The sequence below is a fragment of the Suncus etruscus genome, chromosome 2 (assembly GCF_024139225.1).
Source record: "Suncus etruscus isolate mSunEtr1 chromosome 2, mSunEtr1.pri.cur, whole genome shotgun sequence".
Lineage (NCBI taxonomy): Eukaryota > Metazoa > Chordata > Mammalia > Eulipotyphla > Soricidae > Suncus > Suncus etruscus.
The window spans coordinates 6,003,126-6,020,215 of NC_064849.1; the positions used below are offsets into that span (position 1 = coordinate 6,003,126).

The 17,090-nt window shown below is 55.1% G+C and overlaps 3 protein-coding genes, 1 long non-coding RNA gene, 2 other non-coding genes and 1 pseudogene across 7 annotated transcripts; 5 read left to right on the forward strand and 2 right to left on the reverse strand.

The window, feature by feature from the left end:
* Nucleotides 1-2,377: 2,377 nt before the first annotated feature.
* Nucleotides 2,378-3,715, forward strand: NDUFB10 (NADH:ubiquinone oxidoreductase subunit B10). Of its 2 annotated transcripts, none has more exons than XM_049768101.1 (4): nucleotides 2,378-2,553; nucleotides 3,078-3,216; nucleotides 3,329-3,468; nucleotides 3,555-3,715. In XM_049768101.1, the coding sequence occupies exons 1-4, from the start codon at nucleotides 2,406-2,408 to the stop codon at nucleotides 3,656-3,658; spliced, it is 531 nt and encodes a 176-aa protein (XP_049624058.1). In that variant the 5' UTR covers nucleotides 2,378-2,405; the 3' UTR covers nucleotides 3,659-3,715. The 2 variants fall into 2 exon arrangements, with proteins under 2 accessions (XP_049624058.1, XP_049624059.1); XM_049768102.1 differs by having other exon boundaries at nucleotides 3,334-3,468.
* Nucleotides 3,716-3,754: 39 nt separating this feature from the next.
* On the reverse strand, nucleotides 3,755-5,418 carry RPS2 (ribosomal protein S2). Its single transcript, XM_049768107.1, has 7 exons — nucleotides 5,239-5,418; nucleotides 5,066-5,155; nucleotides 4,804-4,911; nucleotides 4,391-4,564; nucleotides 4,144-4,303; nucleotides 3,959-4,050; nucleotides 3,755-3,873 (listed from the first exon to the last, which is right to left on the reverse strand). The coding sequence occupies exons 1-7, from the start codon at nucleotides 5,413-5,415 to the stop codon at nucleotides 3,793-3,795; spliced, it is 882 nt and encodes a 293-aa protein (XP_049624064.1). The 5' UTR covers nucleotides 5,416-5,418; the 3' UTR covers nucleotides 3,755-3,792.
* On the reverse strand, nucleotides 4,621-4,755 carry LOC126002454 (small nucleolar RNA SNORA64/SNORA10 family). The gene has a single exon (XR_007493153.1). It is a non-coding gene; the product is annotated as a small nucleolar RNA SNORA64/SNORA10 family (small nucleolar RNA).
* Nucleotides 5,419-5,491: 73 nt separating the features above from the next.
* Nucleotides 5,492-8,665, forward strand: RNF151 (ring finger protein 151). The gene is made up of 7 exons (XM_049768860.1): nucleotides 5,492-5,551; nucleotides 6,013-6,076; nucleotides 6,236-6,332; nucleotides 6,980-7,013; nucleotides 7,191-7,336; nucleotides 7,547-7,640; nucleotides 8,216-8,665. Exons 1-7 carry the CDS (start codon nucleotides 5,492-5,494, stop codon nucleotides 8,663-8,665), a joined length of 945 nt encoding a protein of 314 aa, XP_049624817.1.
* LOC126002795 (small nucleolar RNA ACA64) lies at nucleotides 5,828-5,953 on the forward strand. Its single transcript, XR_007493430.1, has one exon. It is a non-coding gene; the product is annotated as a small nucleolar RNA ACA64 (small nucleolar RNA).
* A 1,562-nt stretch (nucleotides 8,666-10,227) lies between the features above and the next one.
* LOC126000925 (uncharacterized) lies at nucleotides 10,228-10,881 on the forward strand. Its single transcript, XR_007492862.1, has 3 exons — nucleotides 10,228-10,292; nucleotides 10,644-10,695; nucleotides 10,789-10,881. It is a non-coding gene; the product is annotated as an uncharacterized LOC126000925 (long non-coding RNA).
* Nucleotides 10,882-12,879: 1,998 nt separating this feature from the next.
* LOC126002796 (uncharacterized) lies at nucleotides 12,880-12,993 on the forward strand (annotated as a pseudogene).
* Nucleotides 12,994-17,090: the final 4,097 nt, after the last annotated feature.

Below are 17,090 nucleotides of genomic sequence, written 5' to 3' on the forward strand. Positions count from 1 at the left end.
CAGGTCTGTCCTGGATCAACTGCATGCAAGGCAAATGCCCTACCACTGCGCTATCGCGCTGGCCCCAACTTTATTTTACTTATTTTTGGTTTTGGGATCACACCTGGCAGTGCTCAGGGGTTACTCCTGACTCTGTATTCAGAAATTGCTCTTGGCAGGCTCAGGGAACCATAGAGGATGCTGGGATTCAAACCACGTCTGTCCTGGGTCGGCTGTGTGCAAGGCAAACACCCTACCACTATGCTATCTCTCTGGCCTCAAGGCAAGCACTTTAGCTGAAGCTATCTCCTATCCCTTAGACCTGCTATTTATTTTGGGGTTTGAGACCAACACTCAGTATTGCTTGAGAACTACTCAAGCATATTGCTCAGAGGTCAGTCTTAGGGCTTCCTATGCAGGGCCCTTCGAGTCATTTCCCTGACCCACATATATTTAAATATATATATTTAAATATATATATATATATACACACATACATATATATGTATATATTTTCTTTTTGATTAGGGTGGGTTTTTTTTTTTTTGGTGTCACACCCGGCAGCACTCGGGGGTTGCTCCTGATAGGCTCGGAGGACCATATGGGATGCCGGAATTTGAACCACCGTCCTTCTGCATGCAAGGTAAGCGCCTACCTCCATGCTATCTTATAAGCATTTTATTTGTGTTTATAAAAAAACATACATTTTAGGGCCCGGAGAGATAGCACAGTGGCGTTTGCCTTGCAAGCAGCCAATCCAGGACCAAAGGTGGTTGGTTCGAATCCCAGTGTCCCATATGGTCCCCCGTGCCTGCCAGGAGTTATTTCTGAGTAGACAGCCATGAGTAACCCCTGAGTACGGCCGGGTGTGGCCGAAAAAGCAACAAAACAAAACAAAACAAAAAAAAAAACATACGGGGGCCGGAGAGATAGCATGGAGGTAAGGCGTTTGCCTTTCATGCAGGAGGTCATCGGTTCGAATCCCGGCGCCCCATATGGTCCCCCGTGCCTGCCAGGAGCAATTTCTGAGCCTGGAGCCAGGAATAACCCCTGAGCACTGCCGGGTGTGACCCAAAAAAAACCACAAAAAAAAAAAAAAAAAAAAAAAAACAAAAAAAAACATACATTTTATTTATTTATAAAAAATAAAACACATTTTGGGGACCAGAGAAATAGCAGAGCAGTAGGAGGAAAGGTGGTTTGATTCCTGGCCTCCCATATGGTCCCCCAGCCTGCCATGGGGTGATTTCTGAGCACAGAGCCAGGAGTAACCCCTGAGCCATCGGGAGTGGCCCAAAAACCAATCAATCAATCAATCAATTTAAAAAATAAAAATAAGGGGCCGGAGAGATAGCATGGAGGTAAGGCATTTGCCTTTCATGCAGGAGGTCATCGGTTCGAATCCCGGCGCCCCGTATGGTCCCCTGTGCCTGCCAGGAGCAATTTCTGAGCCTGGAGCCAGGAATAACCCCTGAGCACTGCCAGGTGTGACCCAAAAATAAATAAATAAATAAATAAATAAAAAATAAAAATAAAAATAAGAGGCTGGAGAGATAGCATGTAGGTAGGGCGTTTGTCTTGCATGCAGAAGGACCGTGGTTCGAACCCCGGCATCCATATGGTCCCCTGAGCCTGCCAGGAGCGATTTCTGAGCATAGAGCCAGGAGTAACACCTGAAAGTTGCCGGGTGTGACCCAAAACAAACAAACAAACAAACAAAAAAAACTCACAAAATTTTTTTTATTTCATTTTTGGGTCACATCCAGCGATGCTCAGGGATTACTCCTGGCATTGCACTGAAAAATCACTCATGGCAGGCTCAGGGACCATATTGGATGCTGGGGACCGAACCCGAGTCAATGTCGTGCATGGCAAATTCCCTCTCCCTTATGCTATGTCCGGGCCCCGAATTGTAAGCATATCTTTCTGTAATTCCTGCATGCAAGACCGAGGGAGGAAGGAGGTCATAATCTTAAGTGAGTTCTCACAAAAGTTGCTCTTAGCCATCACCGGGCGGGCAGAACTGCAGACCCCACGGTAATTTGGCTGCATCCGGTCGAACTACAAGCCCCAGAAGTCATCTCGGCATCCGCCGGATTGAACTACAAATCCCGCAGTGCTTCGCGGCTGCCGGCCGTCTTGCGCACGCGCGTCATCCTAAAGTCGTCCTCTGAGCGGGCTGGGTAGGCCACAAGCTCGGGCCGAACTGCAGACCCCACGGTAATTTGGCTACATCCGGTCGAACTACAAGCCCCAGAAGGCATCGCGGCACCCGACCGATCGAACTACAAAGCCCGTGGTGCTTGGCGGCTGTCGGTCGCCCTGCGCACGCGCGTTATCCTAAGGTCGTCCTCTGAGCGGGCTGGGTAGGCCACAGCTCGGACCGGAGCGGACGGAGATCCAGGCCCGGACACCGAGCCGCCACCATGCCGGACAAATGGGACAAAGACGTGTACCCCGAACCCCCACGCCGCACGCCGGCGCCCGCGCCGCAGACCTCGTTGCCGAACCCCCTCACCTACTTGTCGAAGGCTTACGACGTCCTCGTGGACCGGCCAGTGACCCTCGTGCGAGGTACGGCCACCCCCGGGGCCCCGCGGGCGCTCCCCGAGCTCCTGGCACGGTCCCCACCCCCGCTGTTAGAGGCGGTGGTCTGTGTCTTCTCCGAGGCTTGAGACCCCCCTCAAACCCCATCATCGGTGCGTGCCCTGTAGCCCAGAAAGGGCCCCCGACCCCCACCCGGCTGCGGACCGGCGCGCCCCCACATATGCAACCCCAGGAACCCCGCAGTTCGACAAATGCACTTGGTGCTCGGCTCAACAGCATACTGGACCGCAAGGTCTAGGAAATGGGAGTTCTTTTTCAGGGTTTATTGGAGACTGGGTGGCACTGCTGTACCCCTAGGGAGGTCCCTCCCTGGTAGGGGGTGTGTGTGGGTTTGGTGATGGACCACTGATCCAAATGACTTTGCAGAGCCAGGGGTCAGAATTCTGCAGATGGCCATTCTCGTGGGACAGGGGCATTAGGCTTATGAAGTTGAGCTGCGTGTAACGTAAGGTTCTGACAGGGACTCCCACTTTGGGGGCTTTATTCCCTAGACTTCATTGAGCGGCAGCATGAGAAGAATAGGTACTACTACTACCACCGGCAGTTCCGCCGGGTGCCCGACATCACCGAGTGTGCAGAGAAGGACGTCGTGTGCATGTATGAGGCCGAGATGCAGTGGAGGCGAGACTAGTAAGACCCCCTTTGGGTACATTCCTCTGACCCTATATGATGTTGCCTGGGTTAGCCAAGCCCATTAGTTTCTCCTGACTAATGAAAACCTGCTGTTTTCTTTCCCTTGAAGCAAAGTGGACCAGGAAATTGTCAACATCATCCAGGAGCGGATGAAGGCATGCCAGCAGAGAGAGGGGGAGAGCTACCGGCAGAACTGTGCCAAGGAGCTGGAGCAGTTCGCCCAGGTGGCCAAGGCCTACCAGGACCGCTGTGAGTAGGCCCACCACCATTCCCCTGGCAAGTTGGGTGGTGGGAACTTGGGTGCATTGATCTCCCACGACTCTCTTCTCTTCTAGATCACGACCTAGGGGCCCACTTTTCAGCCAGGAAGTGCCTAGCAAAGCAGAAGCAACGGATGATGGCAGAGAGAAAGGCAGCCAAAGAGGCTGATGCTGCATGAACAGCCCCCGGAATACCCACATACATGTTTGCCACCCAAGAGATCCATAATAAAACTTCCTCAGATTCTGGAGAAAAAAAGAAAAGCAGTCAAATATCAACTGGCTTAAGTCACTTTATTTGCCATGTAGAAAATTATGTGGTGGCCAGAGCTGGAGCCTGGGTCCTCTGCACAGAGACTCGGGTGTGGGTCTTCACAAGGTGGTCTGTGAACTCCTGCAAGAGGCAGACAAGGGTTAGTACAGGGAGATGCGCGTCAACTGGGCCAATGGAGGGCTGGGTAGATAGAAGGGTGGAGTACCTGGTAAGGAGACTTGGCAAACACTGTCTCCTTCCAGAGATCTGGAGTAAGATAGCTGTATGTCTTGGAGATGGCATCAAATGTGGCCTTAGCTGCAAAGGGAAGTAGAAGAACACATTCATGTACTGACTCAGGCACACAGGAAGGGGCTGCTGGGCTATATATATAGGGCCACACTCACTTACCAAAGTTACCCAGAGTGGCAGTGCAGCCCCGGGCTGAGGTATAGCAGTCATCAATCCCCGCCATCATCAGGAGCTTCTTGGGCACAGGTGCTGAGACAATGCCAGTGCCCCTGGGCGCGGGGATGAGACGCACCAGCACAGAGCCACAGCGGCCTGTCACCTGGAAGGGTAGCAGCAGTGAGGTCAGGACTGGGAGACACTCTACTCCCACGCTTTGGGGGGAGTCTTGCCCACACTCATCAGCTACCTTGCAGGGGACAGTGTGAGGCTTGCCGATCTTGTTCCCCCAGTAGCCTCGCCGCACTGGGACGATGGAGAGCTTGGCCAGGATGATGGCGCCACGGATGGCTGTGGCCACCTCCTTGGAACACTTGACCCCCAGGCCAACGTGTCCGTTGTAATCCCCGATGGCAACGAAGGCCTGTGAAGAACAAGGAGATGACTCGAAATTCTGACAAACAGGCAGGGTGTGTGTGTGTGTGTCGTGCCCCTCGAGAATCAAGCGGCCACACTGTGAGGCCAGCCCGAGAACTGAGGGGATCCTTTCTGTCTCTCCCGATTACGAAAGTCACACGAGTAGCATCTAGTGTGACCATGCAGAGCTGAGAGAGTCCCACACCTTGTCCTCCCCACGACAGCCGCACCCCCGGGGTGCCAAACCTTGAACCGGGTTCGCTGGCCAGCCCGAGTCTGCTTCTGCACGGGCATGATCTTCAGAACCTCGTCTTTGAGGGCTGTCCCCAGGAAGAAGTCGATGATCTCCGACTCCTGGGGAAAATCCATAGCAGGAAATTATTCAGAGACGTAGCGAGCCAAGTCAAAAGGAAGGTCCATTCAGTACTGACAGCCATTCTCTCAAGTGGGGTGGGTGCATGGCTGGTGAACACCCCAACCCAGCCGCTGCCAGCAGCACCCACGGTACCTTGATGGGCAAGGAGAAGAGGTAGATCTCCTCCAGGGACTTGATCTTCATGTCCTTGACCAAGCGGCCCAGCTTGGTTACGGGGATCCACTGCGGAAACGAGGCGGGAGGATTACCAGGCCCACCCGAAGCAAGACATCGGCACCCCCCATCCACGCAGCGCCCAGACTTGCCTCCTTGTCTTCGGCCTTTCCTCCTCGAGCCCCGCGGCCCCGTCCACGACCGCGTCCACGCCCGCGCCCGCGGCCTCGGAGACCAGTGCCGAAACCTCCGCGGAAGCCGCCGCGGCTTCCCATTCCGGGCCCTCCTGGGCCTCCGGGCCCTCCCGCAGCACCGGCGTCATCCGCCATTTGCTAAGGGGACAAAAAGACAGACACTGAGTGTTATCCCGCTCCGGGTGGCGATCGGGGAGGCCCGTAGGCGCCGATGTCCGCGGATTGCAACCTGAAGCCCGCGCGCACAGGCCGCCACTACTCAGACACTTACGTGTGTTTATAGAGAAGAAGAAAGACAACACGCGGGAGGGGTCCTTTTATACGCCGGCCAATATCGCGAGATCTCCCAATATCGCGGGATCTCCAAATCCGGAAACCACGGACCCTAAAGACGGGCTGTGATTGGTTGGTCGCTCGGTGCGCGCATGCGCATCAGCGTCCACAGAAGCACATCCGGGAGGCTGCTATATAAAGGGCAGTCGCCCGCCTTTTCTTCTCTTCGGGCTCCTGGTAAGTCTGTTGCAGTATTGCCGCAGAGTACTTTGGCGTTGGTTGAAAATCACCCGCGGCTTTGTCCGTAGCCCCGGGTGAGATTCGGCGCCCACAGCCACTGGGGCCTTAGCTCACCGCCCACTCGACGGTGTGGAGAGGTGAAACCCAGGCCCCGACACGCGTCAGCGCTGCTCCCGGCGTCTCCATACTTCTCACAGTGGCCTTTGCTTCTTCTTGCAGGATTTTCGGGGACCGAGCCTGATTGACCTCCGAGAAGAGGGTGGGGAGGGTGCCGCCTTCCCCCGTTAAATAAAATTGCTGGACCCGACTCCCAAGTGTCTGTGTTTCTGTACTTCCACTCCCCCCTCATGCCATCAGGCCTGCCCTTGGGTGTCACCGAGCCTATTACAAGTAGAGTTGGGCTAACATATGAGTCCAGGTTTCCTCACCGCTTATCTTGCAGTACCGGGCTCCATCTGCTCTGATAACTTTAGCATCCGTGAAGGACTTAAGGGACGCTCAAGGATGTGGGAGAAGTTAACAGGCTTATGCTGGAGAGGGTGAGCCCCCCACGATCCGAGAGTGGGGTGTGGGTGGAACCTCAGGTGTGAGCACGCAAGCTCATGAAGATCGCCTCCTTGCATGTTCTCAGATTGGCCAGCCTCAGGCCTTCACCTCCATGCCAGGTTGCAGAACTTTGCGTACGCATACTGTGCTTAGGGACCAGTGACCAGCCACTCCAAGGCAATTTTCTTGGGGACGTACCTAGCAAGTTAATGGGTTACTCCTAGATGGCTGCCTGCAAAACAAGTGCCCTCCCTACTATACCAACCCCAAGAAAGGGTTTTTTTTTTGTTTTTGTTTTTGGGGTTCACTCAGGGGTTATTCATAACTGCGCTCAGAAATCTTCTTGGCAGGTTCAGGGGAGCCTATAGGATGCCGCAAATCGAACTGGGGTCTGTCCTGTGTTTGCCATGTGCAAGGCAAATCTACCATTCTATCTCTACAGCCCTCTAAGAAAGGGTTTCTAGGGGACCTATTTTCTGATCAGGCCACCTTGGTTCTCACTTGAGAATCTTTGTAGGGAGTGTAAGCACCAATGGTAAGTACAAAGGTCCCAGATCAAGGCTGCAGTTAGCAGGGGCCTGTCACACCATTGTGATGTCAGCTGTCTCCCCTGTGAAACTGCAGACCCTCCACCCCTCAGGCCCAGTGGAGCTGCCGCCCAGACAAGGACCATGGTGAGCTTTGGCCCTTAGCCGAGATCTGCACAGTGGAGCCCAGCCTTGGTGATAAAGAGTCGAGTACCCCAGACTGAAAAGGACTTTGTGGGCCACTGAAGATTCTAGGCACTCCACTCTCCAGAGCCAGTTCAGGTTGAATGTGAAGTCAGGTTCTAATATCTGTCACCCTTGCAGAGTGGCGGCTATGATCTTCACCTCTTCATCAACCCCCCAGACTGCAACTTGCTGTGCTCCATCTGCCATGGGGTGTTCCGGAGACCTATGAGGTTGCCGTGCAGCCATGTCTTCTGCAAGAATTGCATTGCCCGCTGGCTAGCCAGGTGCTCTGTACAGGGGAGAGTGTTGGGGATGACCCTGAACATGGGTTGGGAGGTCCAGGAAGCTTATATTGCCAAACATAAGAGAGTGATGGTGGCCTCCCATGGTTGTGGTAGGGTTAGGTGCTGTTGATGCAGCTCTCAAATCCCTTAGCTGGAAGAAGAGGGGGCCCAGGCTGCTTCTGTTCCTTTCTGATACAAACACCCCCCCAGAAAGAAAACCTGCCCCTGCTGCCGGGAGGAGGTGAAGCACAGGATGGTCCATGTGCACAGACTCCGGAAGACCATTGGCCGCCTGGAAGTCAAGGTATCGGGCTCTGCCACCCCTCTCCAGTCCTGGGTGCTGGCCCAGAACCAAGAACTCTCCTCCCTCCACCAGTAGCTTAGACTGGCTTAGGCAGCTCATGGCTACTCTGTCCCGACCCAACATGACCTAAAAAGCCAGGAGACTGCACAGTCTTCCTGCCCATCCTTTCTCTAGATCTGGCTTTGAAATAGGGGAAAGTTCATTCTTTATTTTTTTTTTGGGGGGGGGTCACACCCGGCAGCACTCAAGGGTTACTCCTGGCTCTAGGCTCAGAAATTGCTCCTGGCAGGCTTGTGGGACCATATAGGATGTCAGGATTTGAACCACCGTCCTTCTGCATGAAAGGCAAACGCCTTACCTCCATGCTATCTCTCCGGCCCCGGGAAAGTTCATTCTCCAAGACCCTGCCTCCCTTGAACTTCTGGTTCTTGACCCACCCAAGCAGTTCCTAACACTTATCCACCACTCACTATTCCTGGGAGATGCTCAGCTAACAATTTCCAGGCCCCAGGAATGAACAGGCAGCTTTGGTGCCAATCCAGCCAGGCCCACACGATGGTCTCTTGTGCCCCCAGTGCAGGAATGCTGAGGCTGGCTGCCTGGTGACATGTCCTCTGATGGATCGCAGGAGGCATCAGGACTCATGCCCTTTCGAGTGGATGACCTGTCCCAATGAGGGCTGCACAGAAAGGGTGTCACGTGGGGCCCTGGCTCAGCACCTGCAAATCTGCCAGCTCAGAACCCCACAGCTCTGCCCTCTGGGCTGCGGGGCCACACTAGGCCCAGCCGAGCTTGAGCACAACTGCTACCGTGATCTGCATGAGGCGTGGAGACTGAGCCAGGAGCGCAGTTGTGACCTGCTGCTGCAGTCAGTGCAGTATATGCGCAAGATGCATCAGGCCACTGGTAAGATGCATCAGGCCACTCGGTACCTGCGGCAGCAGCTAATCCAGCTGGGACAATTCCTGGAGGAGGACTTCCAACTTGTGCACAGCGGGATGCCGCCAAATCACAGCCACCACTGACGGGAGCATGGAGCCTGTAATGTGGGGCACCCAGGACCCTGGTTCCTGGTACTTACAGGAGTAAATAAATGTGTGGAGCTCAGACCTGGCTCCCTGCAACATCTACCTTCAAGCCTCCAATCCTTGTTACATCTGTACAGGGCAGAGGAGAGTAGGGCCCCATGGAATCCCAGGAGAGGATGAAAACCTTAGGGACTGGCCCACAGGATGGAAGTGGCTATGGAAATGGGCAGTGGGGAAACCCAGATCTGAGCACCTGGCGTTTTCTGACCTGTGGCAGCTCTATACAAGCACCCAGTCAAGGTCATTTCTGGCAGGCACCCATTTTTCTCCAGAGGCTGAGTCAATCAATTGGTATGCTGCTAACACACAGTTGTTACCTGACTTCACGTTTTTGCATGTTTATCAAACCAACCATATCTACTCCAAGCCCCCTGGATGATGAGGGGCAAGAGTAAAGATCGGGGGCCGGAGAGATAGCATGGAGGTAAGGCATTTGCCTTTCATGCAGAAGGTTGTTGGTTCGAATCCCGGCATCCCATATGGTCCCCCAAGCATGCCAGGTATGATTTCTGAGCGTGGAGCCAGGAGGAACCCCTGAGCACTGCCGGGTGTGGACCCCCCCCCAAAAAAAAAAAAGAGTAAAGATCATTTACTTTTTGTTTTGTTTAGGGGCACAGTCAGCAGTATTCAGAGGTTCACCTGGCTGTGTTGGCAGTGTTAGAAAATGGGATGCTGGGGATGGAACCCAGGTCCTCCAGGTATGCAAAGCAAGCACCCTCCCAAGCTGTACATACTATTCATTATTTGCTCAGGCACTGTTTTTTTTCGGGGGTTACTCCTGGCTCTGTGCTCAGAAATCGCCCCTAGCAGACTCCGGTACCAGATGGGATACTGGAGGTCGAACGCAGGCGGGTCTGTCCCAGGTTTGCAATGCGCAAAGCAAATGCCCTACTTCTGTGCTATTGCTCCAGCCCTCTCCGTCTTTTCCTTTCTGTTTTGTTTTTGGGCCACACATGTTTGTTCTGCGCTCAGAAATTATCCCTAGCAGGGTTGGACACCTTGTGGGATAGGGGCAAGGCTCTATTTTTTTTGTTTTGTTTCGGTTCCCCCTGACACTTACGGTCAGAAATTGCCCCTGGCAGGCTCGGGGACCCTATGGGATGTCGGGATTCGAACCACCGACCTTCTGCATGCAAGGCAAACGCCCTACTTCCATGCTATTCCGGGCCTCTTCGGCCTTTTCTTTTTTTTTTTTTTTTTTTTTTTGGTTTTTGGGCCACACCCGGTGGTGCTCAGGGGTTACTCCTGGCTGTTTGCTCAGAAATAGCTCCTGGCAGGCACAGGGGACCATATGGGACACCGGGATTCGAACCAACCACCTTTGGTCCTGGATCGGCTGCTTGCAAGGCAAACGCCGCTGTGCTCTCTCCGGGCCCCCTTCGGCCTTTCTTGACGCTGCAGTCTCTACCCACAACTTACCTAGGGCGCGCCCTGCGATGACGGCACATAAACTGCGTCATCATCGCGCGCCGGAAGTAGGAAACTGCAGTCCTGGGTCTCACGTGGTAGCTGCGGCTGCTGTTATGGCTGAGCCCCTGGAGGGACTGGGTCGCTTCAAAGCCAAGTGAGCGGGTGCTATGGGAATGGGAGACTGAGAGCTCTGTCCCGGTGCCTGTATGCGGGGTGGGTGGTGGAACTCTGGGCGCACCCCAGGGATGGGTGGTGCAGAGGCAGCAGCCGGCATGTCGGGGACTAGGATTAATGAGTTGCCTGAATCGGGTCCACAGGCAGTAGGGAGGCCTGATGGGCCCCTAGGCTCACCCTGTTCCTCCCCGCATCTGGGAGAGCTGCCCTGTGGGTCGCAGCAGCATCCCAGGATGCAGGCCCCCTGTCATCCGCTTGGTTGAGACGGAGAGGCCACAGCAACAGCAGATCCGGGCAACTAACTGCAGCTGACTCCTCTTTCTCCCTGCAGCTATGCTGTAGAACGCAAGATCGAACCTTTCTACAAGGGCGGGAAGGTGCAGGTACCGGCCTGGGGTCCTGGGGTATGTATGCGGTGCGATATGTGTGGCCAGCTGCAGGCTGGATGGTGGCTGAGAGCTTCCCCCTTTTCCCAGCTGGACCAGACCGGGCAGCACCTCTTCTGTATCTGCGGGAACAGAGTCAACATCCTGGATGTGGCTTCAGGGGCTGTGCTGTGGGGTTTGGAACAGGAGAGGAGCAAGTGGCAGGAGGCGCTGCTAGGTGTGATGACAGGTCTGATGACTGCCTGTCATCCTGCCCTAGGAGTACCAAGAGGACATCACAGCCTTTGACCTCAGCCCTGATGAGCAGGTCTGTGTGGAGTGGAAGAGGCAGGATGGGACCTAGGTTGGAAACTACTAAGTGCTGCCCCCCACTGAACTGAACTTTCTCCCCAGGTGCTGTTGACAGCTAGCCACGCCCTGCTGCTGGCACAGTGGACATGGTGAGAGAGCACTGTGGTTCGCCTGTGGAAGGCCTTGCACACTGTTCCTATGGCCAGCATGACCTTCGACCCCACATCCACTCTGCTGGCCACAGGTATAGGGTGGGACAGCCATGGAGGGGGCGTGTTCTAGAGAAGAGCTGTGGCTTATCTCAACCAAACCACTTTTCAGGGAACTGTGACGGGCCATGTGTGTCTGGGACGTGGTTCAGCATTATGGGACACATCTCTTTCAGGGCTCGCCTGGTGTAGTGCAGTAAGTAGGGGGGTGCATTATGGTGGTATGGGAGATGGGGGTACCTGCACTCCCTGGGCCTCACTCAGTCCTGTTCCATGCCTACAGTCTGGTGGCCTTCCACCCAGACCCGAAGCGCCTTCTGCTCTTTTCCTCCGCTGCAGATGCCACCATTTGTGTGTGGTCCCTGCAGGAGCAGCGTTGTCACCTCCTTGAATTTTACTGCCGATGACAACACAGCACTCAGGTCAGACCAGACCCGGGCCTGGGAGGTGGGTGGGGCCGCTAAATCCTGGAACTGATGAGAGTGTACCCCCGTAGCTCAGGCCGTGACAAGATCTGTGTGGTGTGGGATCTCCTGAAGTGCCAGGCCAAAAAGACCATTCCCATGTTTGAGGTGGGTTCGGGGATGGGTGTGAGGGGGTTAGGGAGGGGAAGCTGCAGCCAATGACCTTCGACAGTGGAGGCGGTGGTGCTGCTGCCCAAAGAGCCGGCCCAGGAAATGGGTGTGATGTCTAAAGGCCTGCATTTACTGACAGCGGGTGACCAAGGTCCCTGGGGTTGGGGAATGTGGCAGTTGATGGTTCAGGGAGCCATGGATGCTGGTCCCAGCCACCCCGTCCCCATAGGTGTTCTGCGCTTGTGGGAGGCCGCCTCTGGACAGTGTGTGCACACGCAAGGACCACCGCCGCCGGGACCTGAGCGCCTGCTGACACACTGTGTTCTGGCCGCCAGCGCTGGCCTAATCCTCAGTGCCACGGCTGACCATGACCTGCTGCTCCATGATGCTGCTTCACTGAAGCTCCAGAAGCAGGTGCGCCCAGGACCCCACAAATGCACATCTGGTCCTGACCTACAGTGGAGGTGCAGCCCGCCCCTCACACATCACCCATTTTTGTCCCACCAAGTTTGCTGGCTACATTGAGGAGGTGTTGGACGTCCGGTTCCTGGGCCCCGAGGACACGCACGTGGTGGTGGCTTCCAACAGCCCCTGCCTGAAGGTGTCTGAGCTGCGCACGTTCTCCTGCCAGATTCTGCATGGCCACACAGGTAAACCGCAGCGTGCCACACTGCCCATGCCCAGAGCCCTTGCGCCAGCCACCTCCACTCCAGCCCGATCCTCCTCTGCCCACAGACATCGTCTGGCCTGGACGTGCTTCGGAAAGGGTGGTGGCTCTTTGCATGTAGAAATTGCTCCTGGCAGGCTCAGAGTCCACACGTACAGGCCGCAACTACTGAGACACTCAGGTGTATTTATGAAGAAGAAAGAACGCCCGGGAGGGGTCTTTTTATACCCCAGCAAATATCGCGAGATTTCGGCGCCCCTCCAACCTCGGGAGCCACGAGCCTGAAAACGGACTGTGATTGGTTCGGCTGCTCTGCGCGCGCATGCGCTTGGTCCACCGAGGCACATCCGGGCGGTGGCTATAAAAGGGGGAGTCGCCCGCCCATTTTTCTCTCGGGCTGCTGGTAAGTCTGTTGTCTGCGGTCGCAGAGTCCGTTGGCGGTGGCTGAAAAATCACCTGCTGCTTTGTCTGTGGCTCCGGGTGAGATTCGGCGCCCACGGCCCCTGGGGCCTTAGCTCACCGCCCGCTCGAAGTGGCCTTTGCTTCCCCAAGTGTCCGTGTCTCTGTTTTGTCTTCACAGGTAGAGCTGGGCTTGCAGAACCGGACTCCAATCCGTACTGGTAACTTAAGCATCTGCGGGGGGCTGAAGGCCGCTCAAGGAGGTGGGAGGAGTTCACAGGTTTATGCTGGAGAGGGTGAGCCCCCCACGAGGGGTGAACGTGGAACCTCGGGTATGAGCAGGCAGGCTCGTGAATGTCGGCGGCTCCCTGCATTTTCTTAGTTTGGGCACCTCAGGCCTTCCCCTCCGTGCCAGCCTGCAGAACTTCCCATGTCCATATTATGCTTAGGTATCAGAGACTAGCCACTCCTGCTTGCAAAACAAGTGCTCTCCCCGTTGTAGCAACCTCAAGGAAATTTTTTGTTTTAGTGGGTTTTTGGGGGTCACACCAGGTGATGCTCAGGGGTTACTCTAGCTCTGGGCTCAGAAATCGCTCCTGCAGGTTCCGGGAAGCCTATAGGATGCCGCAAATCAAACTGGGGGTCTGTCCTATGTTTGCCGTGTGCAAGGCAAATCCCCTACTGTTGTGCTATCGCTCTGATCCTCCAAGGATGGGTGTCTAGGGGACCTATTTTCTGATCTGGCCATGTTGGTTCTCACTTAAGAACCCTTGTAAGGAGTGTAAGCACCTGTTGTAGGTACAAAAGGTCCAGATCAAGGCTGCAGTTAGCAGGGGCCTGTCATGCTATTGCGATGTCAGCTGACTCCCCTGTGAAATTGCAGACCCTCCCATCGCTCAGGCCCAGTGGAGCTGCTGCCCAGACAAGGACCATGGTGAGTTTGGACCTTAACTGGATGTGCTGGAACCAGGGGGGCTGTACAGTGGAGCCCAGCTTTAGTGATAAAGGGTGGCAGTGCCCCCAGACTGCATGGGATCTAGTGGGCCACTGAGAATGTCCCATTGGCCCTCAGTGGGTACTGGCCCAGGCCTCCACCTGGACTCTAGGATTCTAGGCACTCCACTCTCTGGAGCTTATTTCAAGTTGAATGCGAAGTCAGGTTCTAATACCTGTCACCCTTGCAGGCTGGTGGCTATGATCTACATATCTTCACCAGCCCCCCAGACTACAACTTCCTGTGCTCCATCTGCCATGGGGTGTTCCGGAGACCTATGAGGCTGCCGTGCAGCCATGTCTTCTGCAAGAATTGCATTGCCCGCTGGCTAGCCAGGTGCTCTGTACAGGGGAGAGTGTTGGGGATGACCCTGAACATGGGTTGGGAGGTCCAGGAAGCTTATATTGCCAAACATAAGAGAGTGATGGTGGCCTCCCATGGTTGTGGTAGGGTTAGGTGCTGTTAATGCAGCTCTCAAATCCCTTAGCTGGAAGAAGAGGGGGCCCAGGCTGCTCCTGTCCCTGTCTGACACCAACACCCCTGACTCGCCAACCCCCAGGCAGAAAACCTGCCCTTGCTGCCGGGAGGAGGTGAAGCAGAAGATGGTCAATGTGCACAGCCTCTGGAAGACCATTGGCTGCCTGGAAGTCAAGGTATCAGACTCTGCCACAACCCTCCCCAATCCTGGTGCTGGCCCAGAACCAAGAACTCTCCTCCCTCCACCAGTAGCTTAGACTGGCTTAGACAGCTCATGGCTGCTCTGTCCCGACCTAAAGCCAGGAGACTGCACAAGCTCCCTGGACATGGGTTTGAGATAGGGGAAAGTTCATTCTCAAAGACCCTGTCTCCTTGAATTCCTGGTTCTTGACCCACCCAAGCATTTCCTAACACTATCCACCACTCACTTTTCCTGGAAGGTGCTCAGCTAACAATTTCCAGGCCCCTGAAATGAACAGGCAGCTTTGGTGCCAATCCAGCCAGGCCCACACGGTGTTCTCTTTTGCCCCCAGTGCAGGAATGCTGAGGCCGGCTGCCTGGTGACATGTCCTCTGACGGATCGCAGGAAGCACCACGACTCATGCCCTTTCGAGCGGGTGACCTGTCCCAATGAGGGCTGCACAGAAAGGGTGTCACGTGGGGCCCTGGCTCAGCACCTGCAGATCTGCCAGCTCAGAACCCCACAGCTCTGCCCCCTGGGCTGCGGGGCCACACTGGGCCCAGCCGAGCTTGAGCACCACAACTGCTACCGTGATCAGCATGAGGCCATGAGCCAAATCCAGGGCCGCAGTCGTGGCCTGCTGCTGCAGTCGGTGCGGCAAATGCACAAGATGTATCAGGCAACTCGCAAGATGCTTCGGACCACTCGGTGCCTGCGGCGGCAGCTAATCCAGCTGGAACAATTCCTGGAGGAGGACTTCCAACTTCTGCAGGAGGATGATGACACTAGAGACCATAGCCACCAGTGAAGGGAGAATGGAGCCTGTAATGTGGGGCACCCAGGACCCTGGTTCCTGGTACTTAATAGGAGTAAATAAATGTGTGGAGCTCAGACCTGGCTTTCTACAACATCTACCTGTAGGCCTTCAATCCTTGTTACATCTGTACAGGGCAGAGGAGAGTAGGGCCCCATGGGATCCCAGGAGAGGATGAAAACCTTAGGGACTGGCCCACAGGATGGAAGTGGCTATGGAAATAGGCAGTGGGGAAACCCAGATCTGAGCACCTGGCGTTTTCTGACCTGTGGTAGCTCTATACAAGCACCCAGTCAAGGTAATTTATGACAGGCACCCAGTTTTCTCCAGTGGCTGAGGCAGTCATTATGCTGCTAACACACAGTTGTAACCTGACTTCACGTTTTTGCAAACCAACCATGGCTGTTCCAAGCGCCCTGGATGATGACGGCCCAGAGTCAAGATTGTTTATTTTTTCTTTTGTTTTGGGGCCACAGTCAGCAATATTCAGAGGTCACACCTGGCTCTGTACTCTGTAATTCTGGCAGTGATAGAAAAGGGACACTGGAGGGGCCGGGCGGTGGCGCTGGAGGTAAGGTGCCTGCCTTACCTGCGCTAGCCTAGGAAACGGACCGCAGTTCGATCCCCCGGCGTCCCATATGGTCCCCCAAGCCAGGAGCGACTTCTGAGCGCATAGCCAGGAGTAACCCCTGAGCGTTACCGGGTGTGGCCCAAAAACCAAAAAAAAAGAAAAGGGACACTGGGATGGAACCCAGGTCCTCCAGGTGTGCAAAGCAAATAACCCCCCCCCCCAAGTTGTACTTTTCACCTGGCAGTGCTCAGAAGTTACTCCTGGCTCTGTGCCCAGAAATCGCTTCTGGCAAGCTCAGGGACCAAACAGGATGCTGGGGATCAATCCTGGGTCTGTCCCAGGTGGGCAACGGAGCAAAGCAAGTGCCCTATCTCTGTGCTATTGCTCCGGCCCCCCTTATCCTTTTTGTTTTCTTTTTGGGCCACATTCAGCCCCCCTCGGGAATTACTCCTGGTTGTTCTGCGCTCAGAAATTATCCCTGGGAAGTGGGATAAAAAAAAATTTATCCTTGGCAGTGTAGGGTACCAATTTGGAATGGCCAAGATCGGCTCTGCAATTGCTTTTTTTGTTTTTGTTTTTTGGGGTCATTCAAAAATAGCTCCTGTCAGGTTCAGGGAATGGAATTCGAACCACCATCCTTCTGCATGCTCATTACCCTTCTATTTTTGTCACACCCGGCAGCATTCAGGGGTTCCTCCTGGCTCCACGCTCAGAAATCGCTCCTGGCAGGCTGGGGGGGGGGAGGGGGACCAGGGATGCCGGGATTCAAACCACCGACATTCGCATTAAATGCAAATGCCTTGGGCCGGGCGGTGGCGCTGGAGGTAAGGTGCCTGCCTTGCCTGCGCTAGCCTAGGACGGACCACGGTTCGATCCCCCGGCATCCCATATGGTCCCCCAAGAAGCCAGGAGCAACTTCTGAGCGCATAGCCAGGAGTAACCCCTGAGCGTCACAGGGTGTGGCCCAAAAACCAAAAAAAAAAAAAAAAAAAATGCAAATGCCTTACCTCACCATGCTGTCTCTCCGGCCCCCATTGCCCTGTTTTTTTTTTTGTTTTGTTTTGTTTTTGGGCCACACCCGGCGGTGCTCAGGGGTCACTCCTGGCTGTCTGCTCAGAAATAGCTCCTGGCAGGCACGGGGGACCATATGGGACACCGGGATTCGAACCAACCACCTTAGGTTCTGGATCGGCTGCTTGCAAGGAAAGCACCGC

Bases quoted from the DNA above. Each gene is read 5' to 3' on its own strand.
- RPS2 (XM_049768107.1), bottom strand. From the start codon at position 5,415: ATGGCGGATGACGCCGGTGCTGCGGGAGGGCCCGGAGGCCCAGGAGGG. The intron at 5,156-5,238 runs GCAAGTCTGGGC...TCGTTTCCGCAG, and splicing joins GAAAGGCCGAAGACAAGGAG to TGGATCCCCGTAACCAAGCT. The intron at 4,304-4,390 runs GTAGCTGATGAG...CTACCCTTCCAG, and splicing joins CTCACACTGTCCCCTGCAAG to GTGACAGGCCGCTGTGGCTC.
- NDUFB10 (XM_049768101.1), top strand. From the start codon at position 2,406: ATGCCGGACAAATGGGACAAAGACGTGTACCCCGAACCCCCACGCCGC. The intron at 2,554-3,077 runs GTACGGCCACCC...TTTATTCCCTAG, and splicing joins GCCAGTGACCCTCGTGCGAG to ACTTCATTGAGCGGCAGCAT. The intron at 3,469-3,554 runs GTGAGTAGGCCC...CTTCTCTTCTAG, and splicing joins CAAGGCCTACCAGGACCGCT to ATCACGACCTAGGGGCCCAC.
- RNF151 (XM_049768860.1), top strand. From the start codon at position 5,492: ATGTCCGCGGATTGCAACCTGAAGCCCGCGCGCACAGGCCGCCACTAC. The intron at 5,552-6,012 runs GTGTGTTTATAG...TTCTTCTTGCAG, and splicing joins GCCACTACTCAGACACTTAC to GATTTTCGGGGACCGAGCCT. The intron at 7,337-7,546 runs GTGCTCTGTACA...ACACCCCCCCAG, and splicing joins ATTGCCCGCTGGCTAGCCAG to AAAGAAAACCTGCCCCTGCT.